The 21925-nt window shown below is 59.6% G+C and overlaps 1 protein-coding gene across 2 annotated transcripts in view; it reads left to right on the forward strand.

Moving 5' to 3' along the window:
- The first annotated feature begins 793 nt into the window (after nt 1-793).
- PPARGC1B (PPARG coactivator 1 beta) overlaps nt 794-21925 on the forward strand; it is a 57999-nt gene continuing 36867 nt past the window's right edge. For both annotated transcript variants that reach the window (XR_012625011.1, XM_074838694.1), the window contains exon 1: nt 794-902. Coding sequence is in view for 1 of the 2 variants with exons in the window: in XM_074838694.1 (XP_074694795.1) it covers nt 819-902 (84 nt within the window). In the remaining variant the exon portion in view is untranslated. The remainder of the gene's footprint in view (nt 903-21925) is intronic.

Genomic DNA, 21925 nt, shown 5'->3' on the forward strand with positions numbered 1-21925 from the left:
TGCACAGTGGTGCTTGAAGTGGGTGCCCTGGTTGGGTGCATGTCCCACAGGAAGGTGTTGGTGCCCCACGCATGGCTGCAAGCCCTGGGGGGCACTCTGCGACTGCAGATTTGTGTTCCCCCAGCCCACCAAGCCTGGATGTGACCCAGCCCAACACGCTGCTCTCAGGAGTTATGTATCTCAAGACGGTGTGATCTAGGGACTGTTGAGCAGTGCCCAGTGGTGCTGGGTGCCCCCACTTTTAAGGGATGGCACTTTGAGATGCACACAGCGGTGCTTAAAGTGGGTGCCCTGGGTGGGTGCATGTCCCACGGGAAGGTGCTTGTGCCCCACACATGTCTGCCAGCCCCACGAGGCACCCTGCAACCGTGGGTGAACCCCCACCGAGCCTGGATGTGACCCTCAGCCCGACGTACTGCGCTCAGGCTTCATATACCCCAACTCGGGGTGACCTAGGGACTGCCGGGTGGCACCCGGTGATGCTGGCAGCCCCCCGGGTGCCCCCACTTTTAAGGGCTGTCACTTTTAAGGTGTGCCCAGCGGTGCTTGAAGCGGGTACCCCGAGTGGGCACGCGTCCCGCGGGAAGCTGCTTGTGCCCCGCGCGTGGCTGCAAGCCCCCCGGGCACTCCGCACCCGCGGGTGTCCCCCCTGCCCTGCTCCCTCCCACCCCCCCGCTCCGCCGCCCTCCCCGGCTCCCGCAGCCGGCGGGCGGGGGCTGCGGGCGGCTCCGCCCCGCCGGCCGCCCGGCTCCCCGCCGCCGCCGCCGCCGCGCCTGCTGCATGCTCGGTGCCGCCTCAGCCCCAGCCGGAGGTGGAAGATGGCGGAGCCGGGGCCGGATTGCAGCTCTCTGCTCGACGAGGATCTTTCCTCCTTCGTCTTCAGTTACCTCGCTGACAGCCAGGTAAGGAGGGCGGTGGAGGGGCTCTGCTGTCCGGCTCCCCAGCGCGGTGCAACTGGCGGGGAGGGGGGGGCGAAGCCGGCAGACCCCCCCCAGCTCCTTCCCGGGGCACATGGGGGAAGAGCCGGTTCGCTCACCCCGCCTCCGGGAGGGTGCGGGGACCGGCGCTTCCCCCCGGGGCCCGGAGGATCTGCGGGGGTCCCGTTTGCTGCACGGATGTGCGGAGGGGGAGATACGGGGAGGGGGGACGCGCGGAAGCCTGCCGCCGCCGCGGCTCTCTGCGCGCCCCTCCCCGTGGCTTCGGGGCGGCCCCGGCGCGGCAGCAACCCCGCAGCCCCGCCGGCGCTTTCAGCACCACTCGCACGTGGACTCCCGCCCCCCCCGCCCCCCCCCCCCCCCCAGCTTCTGCAGAGAATTGGAGTGGGGGGGGGAAGAAGTTGGTGGGTTGATCGGTTTTGGCGCACACACCCCGCTTTGCAACAGCCCCCCCCGCTGCAAAGATGGGGAGGGGGCCGGCGCGGTGCAGGGCGGCGGGGGGGGCTCCGCAGGGGGCTGCGCGGTGGGGGCTGATAAGAGCCGGGCGGTGGGATGAGTCATGCCGAGCGTCAGTTACACGCATACGGGCTGGGATCTTGGGGGATGGAGGTTTGGGGAAGGGGGGGTTGGCGGGGAGAGGGGTCTCGGTGCTGCGAGTCAGCGGCTCCAAAATCTGGATGGGCGGGCTCCCTTTTGGACGGAGCTGGGTATTAAAATCAGATTAAGGCTCCTTGGCAGCTCCCGCACGGTCACGAGAGCGAGCCGTGCTGGCTATAGGGCTTGCATGCTTTTCCATTTTGGGGGGTGGAAGAGAGGCGCTATACAATAAGCCGGGCAGTGGCAAGAGCCGTGACTGATGTGGAGCACAACCGCGCATTTCGCAGTCGGATTGATGAGGCTGGTGCAAGTGGGAAGAGTTTTTTGTAGTTATATATCATCCCTCCAGCCCTTCACTTTCATAACCATAGATTACAAAATAGCTTCGATTGTGAAGCTAGCACATTCATCCCAACCCTTGCTCTCTCACCAGTTTAGCTCTGGGATTGCAAACAGCAGGAGTATGTGTGGGGGGAACAGGACGGGGACTAATCCTGCTGTTTGGGTTCAAAACAAATAAGGTCTCAAGACTTGGTAAATCAGATTTGCCCCTGGTGCATGTGCCAGACAGAACCAGGCAGGTCTTGCCACCAGCTAGATTGCTGTAGCCCCGGTGCCTCTCCTGGCACACACCAGCTCCAGAGCGCTCCGGCGTGGCATGGGACCTGGGCAGCGTGCTGGGGGCAGCGCAGGGGGCAGGCGGCAGCTCTGGCTGTTAACGAAGAGCTGCTGACAGGTTGATTCCAGCGGAAGGGTCAGGAAGGGTGAGAAGTGGGCCGAGAAGATTTTGTAAGCGGTTTGTGTTTTCTGATTTGGACGGATTTATTATTGCTGGGGGAACCGTCAGCTAGAGAAGAGGAGGCTGGTTGTGTGGGATGCCATCCCTAGGAAGTATGGCAGAAAGGCTGCAGCTCCCACCAGCCCCATTGCTCCCTGGGCAGGTGAAAGTTCCTGGCTCCAATTCCCTGCAATAACCTGCCTGTTCTCCACATGCTTAACATGAAATGAAAAGCTTGTGTGACTGCAGCACGCATCTGAAGGCTTGTTTCTTTTTTGCCTTTTGGTCAGTATTTGATGTGCCAATTTGGGAATCTTATTCCAAAAAGGGACTGCTAAGGGGAACAAAAATTCCTGCGAATTGTCATCCTTCTCTGGTGCAAAACCACCATGTTGTGAACATCCCCTGCAAAATTTGGGACTGTGAAATGGCCTGTGATGAAATAAGACTGTTTTTATGGCATCTCCTAAAATACGCTTTGCTGTGCCTGTCCCCTCTTTTTCTCTCCTTCTCCCATACCTGAACTATATTGGAGGGAGCAGTACACACACAGAGTTAGTGCTAGTCTGATGTCTGCGGGGTGTGTAATGCGAAGAGCAGCAAAGGGATCTTGGCAGCCGGCTGCAGGTTCCCTCGGCAGCGCTGTGCAGCCTGCGTTTGTTCTCCCACCCGGCGCCTGCTTTTGCTAATTGCATTTCCTCTCTGTCCCCACGTGCGTAGGGGGGTTAAAGGCTGGGGTAAAAAGAAAAGAAAAATAGGCCAAAAAAAAAAAGAGCCCCCCCAGCTATGATTTGCATGCATTTGCTTAAGAAACGCCTGAAGTAGTAAGAGTGCGTTGTGCTTGTACCTTAACCTGTGATGAAACTGCAGGGCAGGCTCCAGCCCTGGCTGCTGTCACATGCCCGCTCTGTAACGTGGCGCGGGCGCGGGCCGGCTGCTGACGGCTCGCCCCAGTACTACTGTACGAGCCTCTGCTTACAACTGGGATACTGACTTCTCAATGAAGCCCGAAAGCTGCTTCCACAAAGTCCCCAGTGTTCCAGCACAAGATCAGATTATCCTGAGAGGCTACAATGTCAGGAGGCCATGAGATCATGAATATTAGCCATTTCCTTCGTGGAAATCTTGAGGAACTCTGACTCTCCTCCTCTCTCCCCTGTGCTCCTCCCCAGTCCTTGCTTTCGCAGTAGGTTTTGAGAAGGGTGCAGTTGGGTGCGTGCAGGTGCCCGGTGATCCTCTCCAGGGGAGGAATCCTCAGGAGGGCTCTCTGGGAAACGCAATGGTGAAGGTTTGACATGGATATTTGCATCAGTCCCCTAACTATATAGGCTTGTGCTGAGGATGCCTGCTAACCTCTATTTACATATCGAGGACAGCGATGATTCACGTGGTACCTGCATTGCTACAGAAAGAAAATCAGGGTTTTTCACTTGGTCTCTGCCTTTCTCCTGCCACCTCCTTTTCCCTTTTTAACAACACAAAAAGTGATTTTGTTTTGCTGTGGCTCTAAACATACCATTTCTGGGCCCGCTAATCCATTTTGTGCAACTCTTTGCTGCTCAGAGGTATGAAGCTGGTTGTAGCTGGTTCGTCTGCTGGCACCAGGCACTGGAAAGTGCCAGCCAGGCAGCTCTGCCGAGAGCACCGTGGAGCAGCCGGCGATTCTCAGCATCCCTGCGAGAGGAAGGAGCAGTGTGACTCTTACGGCTTCGATTTGTTTAAAAACCCCAAACAAAGTGCAGCAGGGGGAAGAAAACCAAAAAACCAGGCTGCTTCTTGGAGAGATGCTTAAAGATCACATGAACTGAAATACAATATTCCCTCTTTAACTTCTCAGCCTCCTGCTAACAGCTTAATCCATTGATGAGTGCAGGAGGCACAGTGAAGCCCTCGGTGGAAAAGCAGTCCATTGGGTAGATTGTACTGCTACTAATGAAGTGGGGACGCATCCCTAATTTCTGACAGTCCTCACCAAGCAGACCAATACTCTGCTTTCTCTGCAGCTTTTCCCTCACAGATTTTTGAGGGGGGGTGCCTGGATGACTGAGACAGCCCAAGGGCCTGTGCAAAGTGTATCTCCAGCTTGGCTGCATTGCTGCAGCTTGGGTCAAAGGGCCGCTGCATCGCTGGGGCTGGAGACCCCCCTCACTCTCCCAGGAAAACACTGCAAGGTGGCTGTGGCGTGGTGGCTTTTACCGACGGTGGCAGTTAGCAGAGGCCACGCCGGTACGTTTGCAAAGCTGGGGGCGGCTGTTGCTGGGGATGCCGGCAGCCGCCCGCGCCGCAGCAGTGGCTGCGGGAGATGGCAAGTGCGGCGTGCTGCTGAGCCTGCCGCTCGGAGCCGGGAGAGAGCAGCCGCTGGCAGCAGCGGGAGGGAGCAGCAGTGGGGGAAAGGAGGGCTGGCCTGAGATCTGGCCCCTTGGAGAGCCTCCCCGCGCACCCACCTGCCTTCTCCCCCTGATTTTGACCGGATCCCCTGGTGCTCCCCACACTGGCAGGGCCCCAGGGCTGCCCCATGCTGTGGGCTTTCCTCCCTCCTGCCTGCACATCCCTGCCCTGGTCTCATGCCGTAATGGAAAGGCACCTCTCCAACAGGTGAATAATTAAGGTCTCAACCTAGTGCCTCCAGCAAAGGGAGCTTTGTGAGGGAGACGGATCTCTCTCTCACATTAACCTTTCCAATGTCAAAAGCCTCTTTGTAGCTAGAAACTCCACTTGCTCCTGCACTTCAGCGCTGTCAGTTGTCCAATGAAAAATGCCCGGGGGATGCCCTTCCTGCCCCAAACCCCTTCCTGGCTTTGAGGAATGGGTTCCATGGTCCCTAGTGTGGGGCTGGGGACAGGGATGCCGCGGGCTGGCTCCTGGCAGACGGTTTAGTGTGCTGCAAGCCACTGCTGCCTCCCGCTCCCGAGGTGCAGGAGCCCACCAGGCTCTGAAATCCCGTTTGGTGAGGCTGGGGGCTGTCTCGTGACAGAGCGTGAGAGCCCCGTGTCTGCACGGCTGGAGGGCAGAATGCTGTCAAAGGGCACGCTTTCCCCTGGCCGGCCTGTGCCAGCACCCACGGGAGCCTGGGGACATCACCCATTTGGCTGGGGCAGAGGTGTTGTGCAGGGACAGTCTGTGCCTTTGCTACCCAGTGCCTGCGGGGCAAGCGCCACCAAAGCCGCCGCTTCCTCTGCCTCTGCCCATGGCCTTGGGAAGATGGCGTCACCGGGGCGAGGGGCACCATCCCTGCAGCGTGCTCTGAGCTCGAGCACCCGTCGGGCTCTCCAGCGCGGAGGGGGCCCTGGCTCTACTGGGGAAGGGAGGGCTGTCCGCAGAGATAAGGCTCTGCCGGGACAACGCACGTTGTGCTCACTCGCTGCCACCGAGGAGCCGGGGTGAGAGGAGCTGGGGAGACGAGGTGCCGGCAGGGCCTTGGTCGGCAAACGCGTTTGCTGGAGGAATCGGCTTCAGGCTCCCGCGGCTGAGCCCCGCTCCATGGCAACCCCGCGCGGGCTTATATTTCTCGTGACTGCTTGGCAGCCTGAAGTGATTTAGCAGAGGGGGAACTTTGTACGCGCTGGAGCTGCTGCTGCCAGCGCAGCCGTGCTGGGCCAGCCGCCACCGTCCTGGCCACGCGGCACTCCTCCTCCCTGGGGGGCATGGGCTGGGGCAGCCCCTTGCCTGCAGCCCAAGAGTGGGCAGCCAGCTCTGCTGCCTGCATGCCACGTCGGGAAGGGCAGTTTCCCACCACCTGCCTGCTGCCCAGCAAACCACCCTGTTGCGAGCGCCTGGAAGAGGATGTTTTAAGCTGCCTCTTGCTTGTAGTAATGAGCCAGAGACTAAAGGTTGAAGTTAATGGGGTGGGTGGTCAGGTGAGGTAATGACCTACTTCCAGGGGCAACCGTGCTGTAGGCACCGGGTGATGGTCCAGCCAATGTGTTTCCCTTCCCTTATCACTTGGCTGTTCTGCTCTTCAGCACTTTTCCTGAGCTCTGGCTCACAAATTATTATTTATTTATTGTTTTTTTATAATGGGAGCTTCCAAGAAAGGCCAAAGGACTTTGCACAGCTCTGGCTGCACTCAGGGTCTCATCAGCCCCGTCCTTACCCTGCTCCGTCTCACTGCAGCTCCCCAGGCAGAGGCAACAGCCAGGGTTGAGCTGCTTCAAATTGCTACATTAAACCAGTTCACTTCAGAATTAAGACAGGAAAAAATAAAAGCTGGAAATCTCCTTTGACCCTGTAAGAGTTGGAAACCCCCCGGGTAGGGGTTCCCCATGTGGCAAATCTGGTATCTGCTGGTGGGGGTGTAGAGACTGTGGCAGCCCTGGGGGCTCTTTGGGATGGCCCCATCCAGTAGCCAGACTAACCTTTGATCACTGCTGGCTCCCGGGCAGCAATGTGGGGCTTAGGGAAAATACTTTGCTTATCTTGCATCCCTGCTGTCCCGAGGCAAAGCCGGCAGGCACTGGGCGCCAGCTGCCTCCCCATGGCCCCCTGTACTGGGAGCTCATCAGGGGAGCACAATGAGGGTCCTGCTAAAGGATTACAGAAACTTTTTTTATCTGTCTGTGTGTACCCACCTTTCCTGTGGCACCCTGCCCACCCAGGCAGCGTTTGCCCTTGTGGCTGGGAGCAGGAGGCCTCTGCCCTTGGCGAGGGGGAGACGGTGTGATGGGGACTGAAGCGGGAGAGACCCTGGTGCGTGGGGGAGGGCTGATGTGACACTTCTCCCCTCCCCTGGCACTGAGCGGTACATGCTTTATATGGATGTTTTTGTGCTGAGGTGCCAGAGGATAAAACGAGCGCCTCAAGCTCTTGCAGCTCCAGACTACCGTTGCAGAGCAGCGTATCTTTCTGAGATGCATTTTCTAAATTCTTCCTCTGAGCTGCTTCTGCGCCCTGCGGTCGCTGCCTGCAGCGGCCTGGAGCATGCTGGCCGAAACAGCCCCTTCTGCTGAGCCAGCGCCACTGGTCAGGCTCCTCAGTTCCTGTTTCAGTTTGCAGCAAGTTCATCACTGCTGTCGCTTCTGCTTCCCCGGCCTTTGTTTGGGGAGGCTGCCAGACCCTGTTCAACCCCGGCACATGGGGCAGCGGGCAAGGGGTGTGGGAGGTGTCATCCTTTCCCCCCGCCAAAAGCTGCCTTCCCCACCTAGTCCCCAAGGAACCCTCATTTCCTAATTTTCGTGCACATCAAGAGCAAGGAAATCCTGTGGCGGGGGGAGATGGAGGGGAGAGGGCAGGGCATCCCGGCGCAGGCCGAGGGCTGAGCTGGGGCTGTGCTGCAGCCGGTGCAGTGTGCTGGGGCGGCCGGCTGTGCCTGCGGACGGAAGGAAGCCCAGCTGCCTCTGATCATGATTCTTCTCCTCCCTCCTGCCCGGATGAGGGGGGACCGCAGGTTTTGCCGCCTGCAAGTGACAGCTGGGACCTGACTGTCCTGCCACGAGGGGACCCGCGGCCGGAGCAGCCCCAGCTGTCGGTGCACAGAGCTGGGGTGCAGCAGAGCTGCTGGGAGCCGCCAGCGTGGTCCCTGTCCGCCAGCCTCGGCAGCCTTCTTGCTGAGCCTTTTCTTGTTTCGTTTTTAGCCAAAGTGCCTAGGTAGGAGCGAGTTACATTATTTTTTTTAATGAAGAAAGTGTGAATGTAGCTGTGGGGTGTTTCAGGAAATATCCCAGTGGGACACTGCTGCAACCCTTTGCATGTGCACAAGGCTGATGGGGCTGAGCTCCAGCCAGCCCCGCAGCAGCCAGGCTGGCTTAGAGGGAAGAGCAGCGCTGGTTGCAGCCAGGGTGATGGTTGGACACGTGCTGGGGTAACACAGCAAGGAGCTGGAGGTGTAAAACATCGCACTTACACGGCTCCCCTTGAGGGCCAAAGCTGGGGCAGGCTCTGGGGTCCCTTTCCCCACCGAGGCCAGCCCCTCTGTGATCATCTGCCGACGCCGGTGGGCTGGGGCGGCCACAGCCCTTTGGCTCCTCACATGTTGCCCAGACAGAGTGCGTGCTCTCAGGGCAGTGGGGAGAGCCCCTGCCTGTGTGCTGGAGGATCGGGGCTCTGCCTGCTCACAGGCAGCACTGATGGAGGGCAGGGCAGGACGCCGGCGGCTGCGCGGCGGCTTGTGCCAGGCGAGCCAGTGGTGCCCTTTCCTGCCGCACAGAGGTTGCTCCCCTGGCACCCAGCACGGCGGGGATGAACTTTGTTCCAGCTCAAGTCCTTCTTTCCTGATTTCCTGGGACTTGCACGGCCTCGGTGCAAATGTTTGCAACTTCCACGGCCCTTGGCTTCCAGCTAATTAAACTTTGCATTCCTGTTGGCTCCCTTTAAACTGCGGCTGCTTAGTTTCTTTCCTTTCCCTCTCTGCTCTGGGGCCTGCAGACCTGCCTGTGCGAGGTGTGTGCGGCTCAGAGCCACCTTCCAGCATCTTAATGATGGGAGGATTTTTAAACCTTCCCTTGAACAGCATAAACCCCAGAGCTCTGCATAGCTGGAGATTTAAACCAACCAGCATCGTTTTCTCCTTGCGAGCAAGCTTGCACACAGATAGTCACGACCCAACCGTGCTAATAATGAAAAGAAAAAATTGCAAATGTTTTTCTTAAAAAGGAAGTTTCTGTCTCTGTGTGGGCCCCACCAGGAGACTGGCGCATATGGGTTTTGGGTGCTAAAACCCATTTCCCAGGTAACAGAACTCGCGCCTGTGAGAACTGTGTGGTTTTCTCAGGCTGAAAGGTTGGATGGTATTTGAACTGCCTTTTTTTCTCTTGTGGCCATGTCCTTTTAGGAAGGAATAAGTATGTCTATTTATATATATTTTGAAAATGAAAGCACGCGGTACATGTCCCCAGAAACCCCTGTGGTGCATGTTGTCACCCAGCTCTGGCGGGGACGCTGCTTTGCTCATGACCAGCACCAGCCCTCCCCAGAAGCTCCTGCTGGCAGCTGAGCTGGGGAGCAGGGACAGCCCCTGCCCTGCAGCCCCAGGGTGCGGGGTGAGCAGCGGTGGGTGTGCGGGACACCCTCGTGCATGTGTGTCTCCTCTCCTCATGGGACCAGAGGCTTCGGGATGTGGCAGTGGATGCAGGAGGAAGGAAGTCGGCAGTTGAGCGGGGAGGGCTGTTGCAAGGGGACTGTTGGGACAGGCACAGATGGGGAGGGCTGGGGCTGCTCCATTTATTTACTTCTGTTGACTCCTCCTGCTCATGCTTTCGGTCATGCTGCCTGGCCTGCACGCGGTGATGGCTTCTCCATTCCTGTGTTAGTGCATCCGGGATGCGGTGAACCGGCAGCCCCTGGGCCCCTGCCTCCCTGCGGTGACCAGGGGCTGCCCACGAGGGTCTGCTTGCCCAGACTTTCTTGTCTCAGCCTGCGCTGCCTGCCTGCTGCCCGGCTGCCCAGGGCAACTGGAAACCCATCCACACATCCAGCTGAGTCGAAAAGAAATGAAAGGGAGATTATCGGGAGGAGACTGTCCCCATCTCTGCTGCTCGCATATGGCAGTGCAAGGATCTGAAAACACAGCTTTCAAGTTTATCTCTGTATTTATGTAACCCAAACTAACTCTTTTTTGGAAAGAGCCACTCTGTCTCATTTAGATACCTAAATATAGCAGCTGCTCTGGAGGGGACATTAGCCTGCGAGTGCCCTGGTGGGTATGGGACCTTTATGGACGTCTGTAAGGGGGAGTTTAAACCTTGTTCAATCAGGCCTGGGCAGGTTGTTCCCCTGCCGTTAGCGGGATGTCCTGGGGCAGCAGGGAGCTCATGGCAGTAACCAGGCTGCACAGGCTGGCAGGGAAGCAAGAACCTGCAGAGATGTGGACTGCAGGGTTTTTTCTAAATGTCTCAATGCCTTTTGAGGCCAGAGCCCATCTATGCCCAAACATGATGCTTGCTAACGTGCCATCACCTCCCCTTGGAGGAAAGAACCGTGATCCAAAGCACAGAAGCAGAGCTGAGCTATGGAGCAGAACCTCCACATCCTGCACTGCCAATGGGCCTGTGGGGCTGTGGCACCTCGGGGTGGTCACTCAGGGCTGCTGGAGCAGAGTCACCACTGCAACGTGGGGCTGGGCAGAAAGGCAGAAAAGGGCAAAGGTCCTCCTGCCCTTAGGTGTGTGGGGCACCGCAGGCATCAAAGTCCTTTAGTGAAGAGCTCCTTTAGTGAAAGATGCGGGACAGACCCTTTGAAATGCGGAGCTGAGGGACGCCCCACAGGCGCCATTGCCCTTGCCAGGGACGTGTGCTCCCCACCCTTGCGGGCACCAGGGCCCGTACTCTTGGCCGAGACACAGGCAGCAGCAGGATCCGAGCACTGTGCACATCCCATGGACCCGCTTCTGCTTCTTCATACACTCACGACCCCTCATTGCCTTTGGAGTGAGCGCAAGAGATAGGTTTGCCTGAGTGCTCTGACCGCGTCACTAGCTTGCCCACGTGGCATAGTGGGGCTCTCTTGTACCACCTGGGATCAGCAAAGCTTGCATGTTGCACCAAGTATTGGTGGAAACAGGGTTTGTTGGAGGTGCACAGGGTGGCCCTTGTTTTTGTCTCTCGACGCCTCTGGCTGCCCTGTGATGAGGGTGCCAAGGGTCCCTTCCAAGGAAGCGGGGAGCAGCCATTTGTGTCCATGTGTGCTGGTGTCCCAGGGACTTGGGGCATGGGACACATGCTGCTTGAGTCTCTGCAGCTGGCTATTTATAAGTACACAGAGGGGGCACACAAGGGTGCCCCCTCTGCTCCTCCCTGCTTTGCAGCACTGACAGCGAGAGCCTGGCTCCCTGGCCCAGCAGTGCTGCAGGGGCTCCCTGATCTGTCTTGTGATTCAGGCCCTGATGGAGGTGCACAGGAGCTGCCTTATGTTTTCTGCAGGAAAGTGGAGTGTCCCTCAGCTATCTGAGCCTTCATCTCTGTGCTTTTCTTGTTCTTCCTTTGCACATGGTGGCTCTGTCCCCCTGCACACCTCCACATCTCCCTGCTGCCCATCCCTGCCCCTCACTGTGCCCTGTGCCCAGTGTGGAGCTGTGCAACCTCCTGCCAGCACTCACCCCGGCATGCGGGGTCCTCTGCCAACCCTGCCACGCCACCAGGCTGAACAGTGGGACCCCCAGGGAGGTGTCGGTGAACACATGCACGCTGGCTTCACACAGCGCCCTTGTACAACCTTGCAAACCCCCGCGCGATGTCCCCTCGGCTCCCACCACACGGGCAGGGACCAGACAGGTTTGGCGCTGCCCGTGGCAGCCCCACCAGTCCCTCCTGGGCGGAGGTGACCTGGGTCTGAAGGAAGGACCCTGCCATTTTGGTGATGCCCTCCTCAGGTCTGTGTTGTTTGGCCCTAGCAAAGTGGAGGTGAAATAGAGAAGGTAAAGGCTGTGCATTGAAATGGGAGGAGGCAGCACGGTGGAGATCTGGCTGGAGGGCTCGCAGTGTCCCCAGGATCCCCAAGCCGCTCCGGCAGATGGCTGCAGCCCTCCCGCCCTGCTCTAAGGAATACAAATGTGCGGCAGATACGGTTACCCAGCCCCGAGAGCGGTGTTAGCTTTCATCTAGATCGATATCCCTGCCTGCCTGCGTCTGAGAGAGCACTCAGCTGGCAACCCAGGCCCGGCCAGGAGGAGACACCCGCCGAGGCTCTGCTGCCCGCTCCAGACCCTGCCTGTCCGTCTGTCCCTCTGCCTCGGCGTGGAGGCAGAGCCAGCACCAACCGCAGCACCGTTGCCGTGCTGTCAGACTCCGTCATGCGTAAAATGTAATAAATAGGGCCATAAGCCTTTTACGAAGTCTATTTCCACTCTTGGATCCGGGATTTAATGCATGGCTGCTTAGAGAGGCAGAGGATTTCAGGGGTCAGCAAGGCTAATTGCACTGCTGGAATAGAAGGGCGAGCGGCAGGATCCTGCGCGCGGGCCAGGGGTGTGCTGAGGGTCCCAGCCACCCGCCGCACTGCCCCAGTGCTGTGTGCTCCCGCCAGCAGCCTGGGAAAGCAGCGGCCACGCGCGGTGGCTTGGCAAGGGACATGGTCCCTGCGGAGTGCTTCTGGGCTGGGCACAGGTGGCTTTTGGGGCTGAGGGGACTATGCCAGCTGGGGAGTCATACGCTGCAGGTGTTCGGTTCCCCACTGCTCCCTGGTGTGCCTGGGCATCTGACTGAGCACGTCTGCTGGAGCACTTGATCTTAGATTACCTGGCAGCCAGGGAAAGCCTCCATGGGGCCCAAGGGCCAGGGAGGATCAGGGCTGTCCCGGTGCAGGCTGGTACTGCCGGGCTTGGCTGGCTTTGGTGTCAGCTCGGCCCCAGGCTGCAGCATCTCCTTGAGATGCAGAGGGGAGCTGGGTACCACCCTGCCAGGCTGCCCGCTGTGCTGGCTGGCCCCGGCATCACAATCTGGGGTGCGAAGGGATGTGTGTGCTCAGAAGTGGTGCTGCTGGGGAGACAGCCCCATCAGTAGTGAAAATGCAGCACTGGGGTGAGAGCCAAGGGCACAAACCTGGCTGGGTGCTCTGGCGCTGGGTGTGCGCCTGGCTAGCATGGGGCTGGGGGTCGGCACCTGGACTGTGCTTCCATGGAGGAGTCAGGGAGGGACCGATGGGACAGGCAGGCTCCACTTCACGGGGACAACGGGCAGCCAGCGCACGCCCTGTAAGGCGAGGGGGACCCAGATGCCCAGAGGCTCCCGGGGCTTCGCCCTGTGCCAGCCAGCCGCGCAGGACTGGCAGGGCTGTGCCGCCGGCCACGGCAGACGGAGGACGCCAGCTCCGCTCAGTTACTTTCCTGGCTGATCCCGTCATCTCCATCTCGGGCCAAGTGCTGAAGTCGTCATGGAAACCGGCATGGCGGCAGCCTCGCCAGCAGCTCCCGCGCGGGATCCTCGGTCTGAGCGCCTGGCCGGCACTGGCCTGCCGCAGCGGTGGCGGGTGGCCGGCTCAGTCAGCCACTTGCTGCTGGTCCTTATTCCTCGAGGGCATCAGTCTCTTGCTGGGCTCCAGCGATGCACACGCACGGTCGCTTCCCTGGCATTGTAGCAGGGCCCAATCCATTAGCGTTCGCCAATCCCAGAGACAGCCTTGCAGAAAGCACACAAAAAAGCGCCCTATAGTATTGCTATTAATAGTACCTGTTCATAAAGTTATCTTTAGCAACGCTGTTCCCACCTTCATTCATAACAGACATCACACGGGCCTGATTCTTCTCCCTGCTGCCCAAGTGGCTTTGAGGTAACCCCGACCTCCCGGGGTACCCCACTCACCCCATGCTTCCACCGCTCACCAGTGCTTCATTTGGCTGCAGGAGATGGTCTGCAAACCTTTCCCTGTAGTGGGAAATGGAGGATGATTTTTTTTTCCAGGGTTAATTTTTCTCTGGTGACTGTAATGCTGAACTCTGCTTGCCTTTGCCTCTCCTCCCACGTCGCTCCTGTCCAGCGGGGCTGTGTCGTGCCAAAGGCTTTCTCCCTGGAGCATCCCTGCTGGAAGTCTGCGCTGGTGCTGGGATTTTGCTTGATCAGTGGAGGAGGCAGTGCCTGAACTTGACTATCGGGGATGGAGTATTTTCCACATGTATTTCAGTGGGTGTTTTCATAGGTCTCAAGCTATGGTCCTCCCTTCCTGGCATCATCTGTCTTCAGAGCTCACGCAGACTCCTGGGAGGTGCAGGGCTTTGAAAGGGCTTTGAGGATTCATGGGTTCAGCCCACCGCTTTGAGGCAGCATGTCCTATCACTGCCAGGGAAAAGCCTGTTTCTCCAATTCTTGAACTCGGCAGTTACAGAGTTCCTCGGGTTCCTGGGCTAATCTGTTCCTGCCTTTAATGAGCTGCCTCATTAAAGTGTTTTTCCCTAATAACCAACCCTCGGGGCTGGGTGAGAGGCTGGTGATGTTTGACTGTAGACAACTGGAGACCTGCAGGCTGCGAAGGGCTTTTCCAGCTGCTTGCGGGGGTGCAGGATGAACACCAGCCCTCTCCTCCTGTGTGGTGCAGGCAAGGCTGTGAAGGGGGCAGCAGCCCAAAGCACCCCAAACCATGCCTCTCCTGGGCTCCAGCACCAGATTGACTGGACTCACAAACCACAGCAGCACAGCTGAGGGGGGGCAGGTTGCGCTGGGGAAGGCATCTGCCCTTGGGGTGCAGCAAACTGGGGATGCTGGGACTAAACTTCAGGGGCTGCACAGTGTTCCTGTGCAATGTTTTTATCCAGTGATGGGCCGCACTGGGGCTGCCTGACATCACTCTACAAGCCAAACCCACGCATGCACGCTGCTGAGCGGGCATGCCTGTGCGCCTCGAGCCCAGGAGGTGTCTGCCCAGCCTTAATGAGGGGTTTTGAGCTTGTTGCTTGGGAGCTGGGGCACCTGGTTTTGGTAAATGGAAGTGGAAATCTTCTTCCTGGGGGCCTGCTCTGTCTGGAGGAGTACGCACACAGCTTGCAGCCATGGCCTCCTGGGAGCGTCCGTCCGGAGGACGTCGGTCCCACCTGGCCCCCCGCATCCCTGGTGGCTGCCCTGGCCGAGCAGGGTGCAGGGCTGGGAGCCCTGGGGGCGATGGCTAAGAAGGAGCAGATTCAGCAGTGCCTCTGGCAATGCGGCAGCATTTCACGGCTGCCACAAGCCAGCCCCCGTCTCTGGGCCATGGTTTTTAGGGTGGCAATGATGCAAGGCAGGAAGGTGCCTGGTGCCGGAGCTGCTGGGGCTGCCTGTTTATATATAGCTGACCCACTTGCTGAGCAGGGGCTGCCGGCCCGTCCTGGTGCCACACTTGGGGGTGCATGTGTGCACCGGGGCTGCGAGGGGCTGCACCAGCATGGGCCTGGGAGCACAGGGCTGCGGGTGCCTGGGCTGCAGTCGCCTGCAGCCTGCTCTGTGGAGGGGCTGCAGAACTCTGCGCTCGCAGGCCGCAGCTGTACTGCTGCCATGCCGGGGGTGTGGGCTCTGCTTCCTCAGCACCCCTCCCAGCCTCACCCACCCACTGGCACACCGGCTCTCCTAGGGAAGAGAGATGGGAGATCTCCCAGCAGAGATGGGAGCGGGCAGGAATTGCTGCTGGAGGGACCAGTCTGAGGCTTGCCTGGCTGTGCTTGGGCTGAGGCAGGATCCCAGCCCAGGCCAGTGTTCAAGCGCCCATCCCGAGAGGCAGCACCATGTCCCGTGGGGTTAGCCTGCCTCCCGGCCATCCCCTCCCTCCAGCCAGGCCTGGATGTTGGGTGCTCATCAAGCTGGGGGCTTGGGTGCTGGAGCAGCCATGCCGCTGCTGGCCTCCGGTCTGCGTGAGCAGGTCAGTGTGTGCGGGGTGTGTGTGTGCATGCACCAGCGAGGCAGCACACTTGCCAGGGCCACCTCCCACCACATGTGCTGGGCACCTGTGTAGCTGAGCGTGCCCTGTGCCGGTGCTGCTGGCGTGCGCCGTGTCCCGCTGCCTGTCCTGCCTTGCCTGCCCCACGATGGGGCGCCGAGCCAGTGGGCAGGCGGGAGCGCTGGGGTGGCTGGGACGGGGTGGGCAGAGGCGCAGGTACCTTGTCCTGGTGTGCTGCTCCCCGGGGCTCACATCATCTCAAAGGCACAGCCTGGTGCAGCGTGGTGGCCTTCCAGGCTTGACTTCCTGCAGGGGCCAGGGTACAAGGATGGAGCCAAGCAGAGTAGATGACAAGAGGAGAGTGGGCTGCTAAGAAGTGAGGACACAGCCCTGCTATGGGGTCATGTTCCCTTGGGCCAGTGGACCCAGAAAATAAAGCAATAACCCACCAAAATTCATGCCCTGGACCATTCTGAGCACAAATCTTGTGTCCCCTTTCCCGCTTGGTACTGGTGGGGCTGTCCTGATCTCCAGGAACCCCCCAGCTCCAGCTCACCCCTCCAGCTGCCTGCTGCTGCTTGCAGTGGGTGCTGCCGGTGTACAAGGGGCTTGGGAGAACTCTTGGAAAGCACTGGGCTGCCAAAGCAGTGCCTCTTGGTGCCAAGCACCTGGGAGCCAGCCACTTTCCCAGGAGGGGAAGAAGATAAAAAGAAAATCTCTTTTGAAGTGCGTCTGGTGGGACACGCCGCCACACGATAGCCGTGGTGCACAGGTCACCTGGGCAAGGGAAGGAGGCGGCACTGGTGCCCTGAAGTCTGCACCCGTGCGGGACTCGGCTGGTTTCTTGGGGAGGAGATGGGGTGCATGGCCGCCTGCCTGTGCCATGGCACTCCTGGTCACGGGCAGGCACGGGGGTGAAGGGGCAAGGGCCGTTCCCTCTGGGTGGGCTTGTACTGCTGCTCCCATGGGAGGGGGTCTGGCCTTGTGGATGTGGGGTTGACCAAGTGGACTGTGGTTTGGTAGGAGAGGAGCTGGGAGCCCCCAGAGGCAGCAATTGTCTGAGCTGCCCCAGGTGGCTGCACAGAGCCATCTCCTGTGCTGCCCCATCAGTTTTCAACCTGTCTGGAGACCAGCCCTCGGGGCAGAGCATTGCGGGGGTGCTGGCAGGCGTAGGGACAGGGTCCAGTGCTGAATGACCCGTCACATGAGGCTGCAGATGACAGCGTGCCTGAGCTCTCACCCCCAGCGAGCTGCTCCACAGCAGGACACCGGTGCTGGCACAAGCAGGCGAGTGCCATAACAGCCAGGGACACGGCAGCAAGTGGCATGGGAGCGTGGCAGAGTGGCCCTGGAGAAACCACAGATCTCAACTCCGTTAACCCTGCAGCTTCCTCCCTGGGATCAGGGCGTCTGGCCAGGATGCTTTCCCGAAAAGAGCCACTATTGATGCATAGTTGCCTCTGACAGGCTAGAGGGGACATGGTGTTCCCATCTCATGGCCTCTTGAGACCCCTTTGGCTGGGTGTTTCCAGAGCTGTTGTGGTTGGCACACCTGGAGAAAGGCAAGTCCCTGAGGTAGGTCAAAGCAAAACGCTTGCTGCGGAAAGGGAAATTAATTATAGGTTCTTTGCTGCACTCCAAGCAACTGCAAAGGCTGATGTTTCTCCTGTTGGCCGATAAACTAATTGTAATGACAAAACCTCAACAAAAGCAATGCTCTTAAATGCTCTCTTAATTAATAAGTCTCAATAATTACTTGACGTCAATGACCAATAAACATTTCGGAGACGGGAAGTTGCTGTTAAGTGCCCAATACCTTTGCTCCTCCAGTCACTGCGCCTGGGTTCCTGCAGCTCTGATGAATCCCACAGAAAAGCGCAGGGAAGGCCAAGCCCGATGTTTTTAAAGGAAAACATTAAGCAGGAAAAAAGTGATTATTTACGTGCATGTCCACAGGGAAAAGAGGAGGGAAGCTGAGCAACTGCTCAGCCCTGCTGCTCCCCACTGAGCAGCTAGCAAGGGATGGCAATGCCGACAGGCAGACGCTGAGAGGGGTGGCACCCATGGGTGCCCCTTTCCTGCCCCTCCGGTGCTGCTGAGACCCTGGTGGGGTGCTTTCCTGGGGGCAGCATGAGGGGGAGGGCCCCTTCCCAGGGAGTCCATGTTCAAGGGGTCTTTGAGGCCCTGCTGAGCGTCCTGCACCCGTGGAGAGTCACCTCCCTTCCGCAAGCATCTGTCGCCTGCCTCTTCCTCCTCTTCCTCCTCCTCCTCCTCCTCCTTCCCAGGATCTGTCTGAGGGCAGCATCTCCCGACTCTGCGCTGCCAGGCCTGAAAGGATCACCAGCTACATTTTATTGGGTGGGAGTTGGGGCGACCCCTTTCCATCTGCTGTTAAGAGGAGCCTCAGGAAACCTGCCATTCGTCCTCACCGCAGTGCTTCTGGCTGCAGCGCAGTGCCGCGAGGGTTAATGTCCTCCTCCTCCTCCTCCTCCTCCTCCTCCTCCTCCTCTCCGCTTCACAGCCATCTTAAAACCGCTGGAGCCGGAGCTGTGCAGTCCCTGTTCCCACTCCTTTTACAGTATGGGCTGGCTAGCCAGCCAGGGAGCCCAGCCGGCTCCTCCATCCGTCCGACTCCTTTCCTTGTTTGGATGTCCCCTGTGCTCGCTGCCCAGGCCCTGCCTCCCTCCCATGGGACCCGTGCCCCCAGCAAGGGGCGATGGCCAGGGCGAGGGGCTGCCCGGGGACGGAGGGCAGCAGGCACAGCATGTGATTTTTGCAGAGGTTTCTCCGGGACAGCACTGGGTGTCTGCCAAGATGGATGCCAGCCGGCTCCTGGGCATGGTTAGCACTTAGCGAGCCCTTTATACCTGCAAATCCCTTGGCGGGCGTTAGCAAAATCCTCCTGCGGGAAAAGGTGGGAGAGGGTCACTGTTAGCTGGAGGAGGGTGGCACAGCCAGGGGACAGGAGTGGTTTGAGGTGAAGGAGCCTGTTGCAGAGCATCCCATCATGGATGGGGACAGGGCTCCTTCCAGCAGGACAGCAGCAAAGCCTCACCTGGCACATGTCACCATCCAAAATAAGCTGCAGTCCCGGGGGGGGCAAAAGCAGCAAAGCCACGGGAGTTCCCCCCAGCCCAGAGAGCTGCAGGCAGGGAGGGCAGAGCTGCAGGCAGGCAGGCTCTGCTCCCCTCTGAGCTCTTCCCCCATCTGCCACCCCTCACATCTGGACCCAGGGGTCCTGGGGGTGTTTGCTGGTGGCCGTGGGAGAGTTGCTGGAGCATGCGCTGCTGTTGTCCTGACGGAGGGATGGCTGCGGCTGTGTCAGGACAGCAGCAGCGCATGCTCCTGGCTCTGCATCCCCAGTGCTCTGTGGCCTGTTACCCAAATACCAGCTACTGCCCAAGGGTTTATGCCCCCGCGAGCCTGGGGAAAGCAGGGGAAAGGCCTCTGGGGCTGGGGTTGGGGGGCAGAAGCAGGGTGTCCGTGTGTCCCCGCTCTGCTGCTTCAGCAGATGTCAGCACAGGGAGGAGGAGGTCATCCAGAGATCACGTTTGGGCGTTTTTTGGGTTGCTGTAAATCTTTATGCACAGGATGGTCTCTGAGCAGGGAACGAGAGGAGAAGGAGGAGCAGCCCCCAAAGGCACAGGGAGGTCTTTGATGTGGTCCTGCCTCGCGAGCCCAGACATTCCCCCAAAAGAAGGGCTGTTACCATCTGTGAGGTCTGGTGAGGAACGTAATAGCATGGGACTGGCCAGCTCACCCTGAGCATGGGGATGTGGTGAGGGTCGGACTGCTTCAGGCTTCCCTACGCTCCGGAAACATGAAGGTTGGTTGGAAGATTGTGAGATCTGGGGAGAAAGGGACAAAATGTGTCCCCTGTCTTTGGTCCCCAAGTGGAGACTGAATGGGAATTTCAAGACTGGGAGCATCCCATTGTATCCAGGATTAGGATGAGTGACATCTGTGGGCACAGGGCTCCTGTGGGCTTGCGGAGTCCTAGCTACCTCCCCACTGTGCTACTGCGGGTCCCTGTGGGCCACTGGCAGCAACAGTCTCACTGCAGCCCCCACGGCAGCAGGGATAATCTGTGGGGGCCGAGGACCCGTCAGTTGAAGGGTGGCTTTTTTCAGCTGCCCTGCATGAGCCCTGCGCCTTGTCCTGTCTGTCCCTGCGTGGGGTGCAAGCATCCCTTGTGTCCTGGGGCCTCGGGCTGTTTCTGCAGCTGCGCAGCTCAGCTTCCAGCCAGTGGCTGAGATGGTCAGAAGCAGGGAGAGTCACCTCTGCCCCTGCCCGAGGGATGCTCGGGGTGCCTGCATCATACGCTCACTGTGCCAGCGATGGGCGGGAGTGCGGCAGAAGAGTGTGCAGTGAGCGGGTGTGCGATGGGTGAGTGTGCGGCATGGGGGTGTGTGATGGGCGGGTGTGCGATGGGCGGGTGTGTGGTGGGCGGGTGCGCGATGGGCGGGTGTGCGATGGGTGAGTGTGCGGCATGGGGGTGTGTGATGGGCGGGTGTGCGATGGGCGGGTGTGCCACTTCCCAGTCCTCATGTGAGCGGTGGCACAGGCACAGCAGGCGCCATGGCTGCCTTCGCTGCTACCACCACATGATCCGATTCACCCAGAGGAGCGCGCGCAGCCAGCTGCCAGCAGGATGAGGCAGCCCCCAGCAGACCCCCGCCTCTCTGAGAGACCTTTGGGTGGTCCCAATACTGGGGTGCGCAGGGTGCAGGACTGGCACTCTTGTGGGTGCCATGGGCCCTGGGTCCACCCGCTCTCAAGCAGGGATGATTAATGGCTTAACCCCTTCCCTCCTGCCACTTCCCAGCCTCCTGCTTGGCCAGTGAGGTGGCTGTAGGGGAAAGGCCGGGTGGGCTGGGGAGCCGGAGGGCTGTTTCCTTTGGCTGGCACTGTGGTCATGGGGCAGGAGCTGTGGCCGAGGCCGGCAGTGCTGGCAGCAGGGCACCCTGGTCACCCGGGGAGCTGGTGTCCCAGCGTGAACCGGCCAACCGGGAGTGCTGGTGGCAGGAGGCAGGATGCCTGGAGTTCCCGTCCTGCTTGGCCCCGTCTCAATGGAACTCGGCGCCAAGAATGGGTGGGATGGCTGCTGTGCGCTGTCAGCAGCGCCTCTGCCCAGCCTGGCTTCCCAGCCGTGTGGGGGTGGGGACTGGCTTGCAGTGCATCCCCTTTTTTTACCTATTTTTCCCAGATTTGGTGATGGAGGCATCAGGAACACAGCCTGGGGCTTGATGGCACCCATAGAAGCATGGTTCCCTGCCCCTCCTGCCTCTTGCACAGGGTCCCTGCTCTGATGTCCCCACCAGAGAGCAGCAGGAAAGGTGCCGGGAGCTTGCTCTACCGGGGCAGGAGACTTGCGGGCAGCTCACACCAGCCCTGCATCTCCTGGGATGGCTCTGATGGGGCTGTGGTCTGGGCTCAGCACTGGGGTTGTCACAGGAGCATCTTTGAGGTCCCACCAATCCCACCCCCTTGAGTGCTCCCCTGCAGCAGCTCAGGTGAAGGGGCCGTGCAGCTTGGCCCAGGGTGGGGAGGCTGCGTGGGGCAGTGTGGGGTTGGCTGCCAGGGGAATGGTGCCGTGGCACAGCAGCTCGCAGCTGCCTCTGAGTGTGGGCAGCAGCCAGCAGCATTTTATGGCATCCTAGGCTTCACCCCTCTTGCTCCTGCCCGTGCCTCAGCCCCATGGCAGCCGCCTTCACACCATGGCCCGGAGCTGAGCCTGGCAGGATTTTGCTCTCCTGGGCATGTAGGATGTGGGCTCCATCCTCCCCAGCCTGCCCTGCCCTGAGCATCACCACCTTTCCCCCAGCACCACATTTTCCATCGGTGAACAGGGTCTCTCAGGAAAGCCTTGGCAAGGCCACACAGGGGCTGCAAGTCCCCAGCAAATTTTAGAGCATGTCTCCTTCCCTCTGGGATGTGCAACACAGGGACAAATCCTGGTGTGAACTGAGTGTTTGGCAGAAACAATCCCTCACCCATAGTCCCAGGGAGACAGTAAGTGCAGCCGGGTTGAGGGCTGGCGTCCGTGGCTGGTTTGGGTGAGAAAGCATGCCTGCGCTTCATTGGCAAGGAAGCCACAGGAAAGCCACGCATCCTTCACCGGGAAGGCTGGGTACTGCTGCTGCTCGAGGAGCAGGGGGCATCCCTTCCCACCCAGGCAGGACCTGCTCATGCCAGCGCACCTCTAAACCCTGCCAGGATGCAGAGTGAGGGATTTGGACCCACCGAATTTCACTGGCAAACCAGCTCCATTTCTCAGGAGACACCCAGGGAGAAGGCTCATGGTTTATTTTATGCTTTGCACACTGTTTAAGCTAGTGTGAGCTTCTGC

The sequence above is a fragment of the Strix aluco genome, chromosome 13 (genome assembly GCF_031877795.1).
Source record: "Strix aluco isolate bStrAlu1 chromosome 13, bStrAlu1.hap1, whole genome shotgun sequence".
In the NCBI taxonomy this organism is placed as follows: domain Eukaryota; kingdom Metazoa; phylum Chordata; class Aves; order Strigiformes; family Strigidae; genus Strix; species Strix aluco.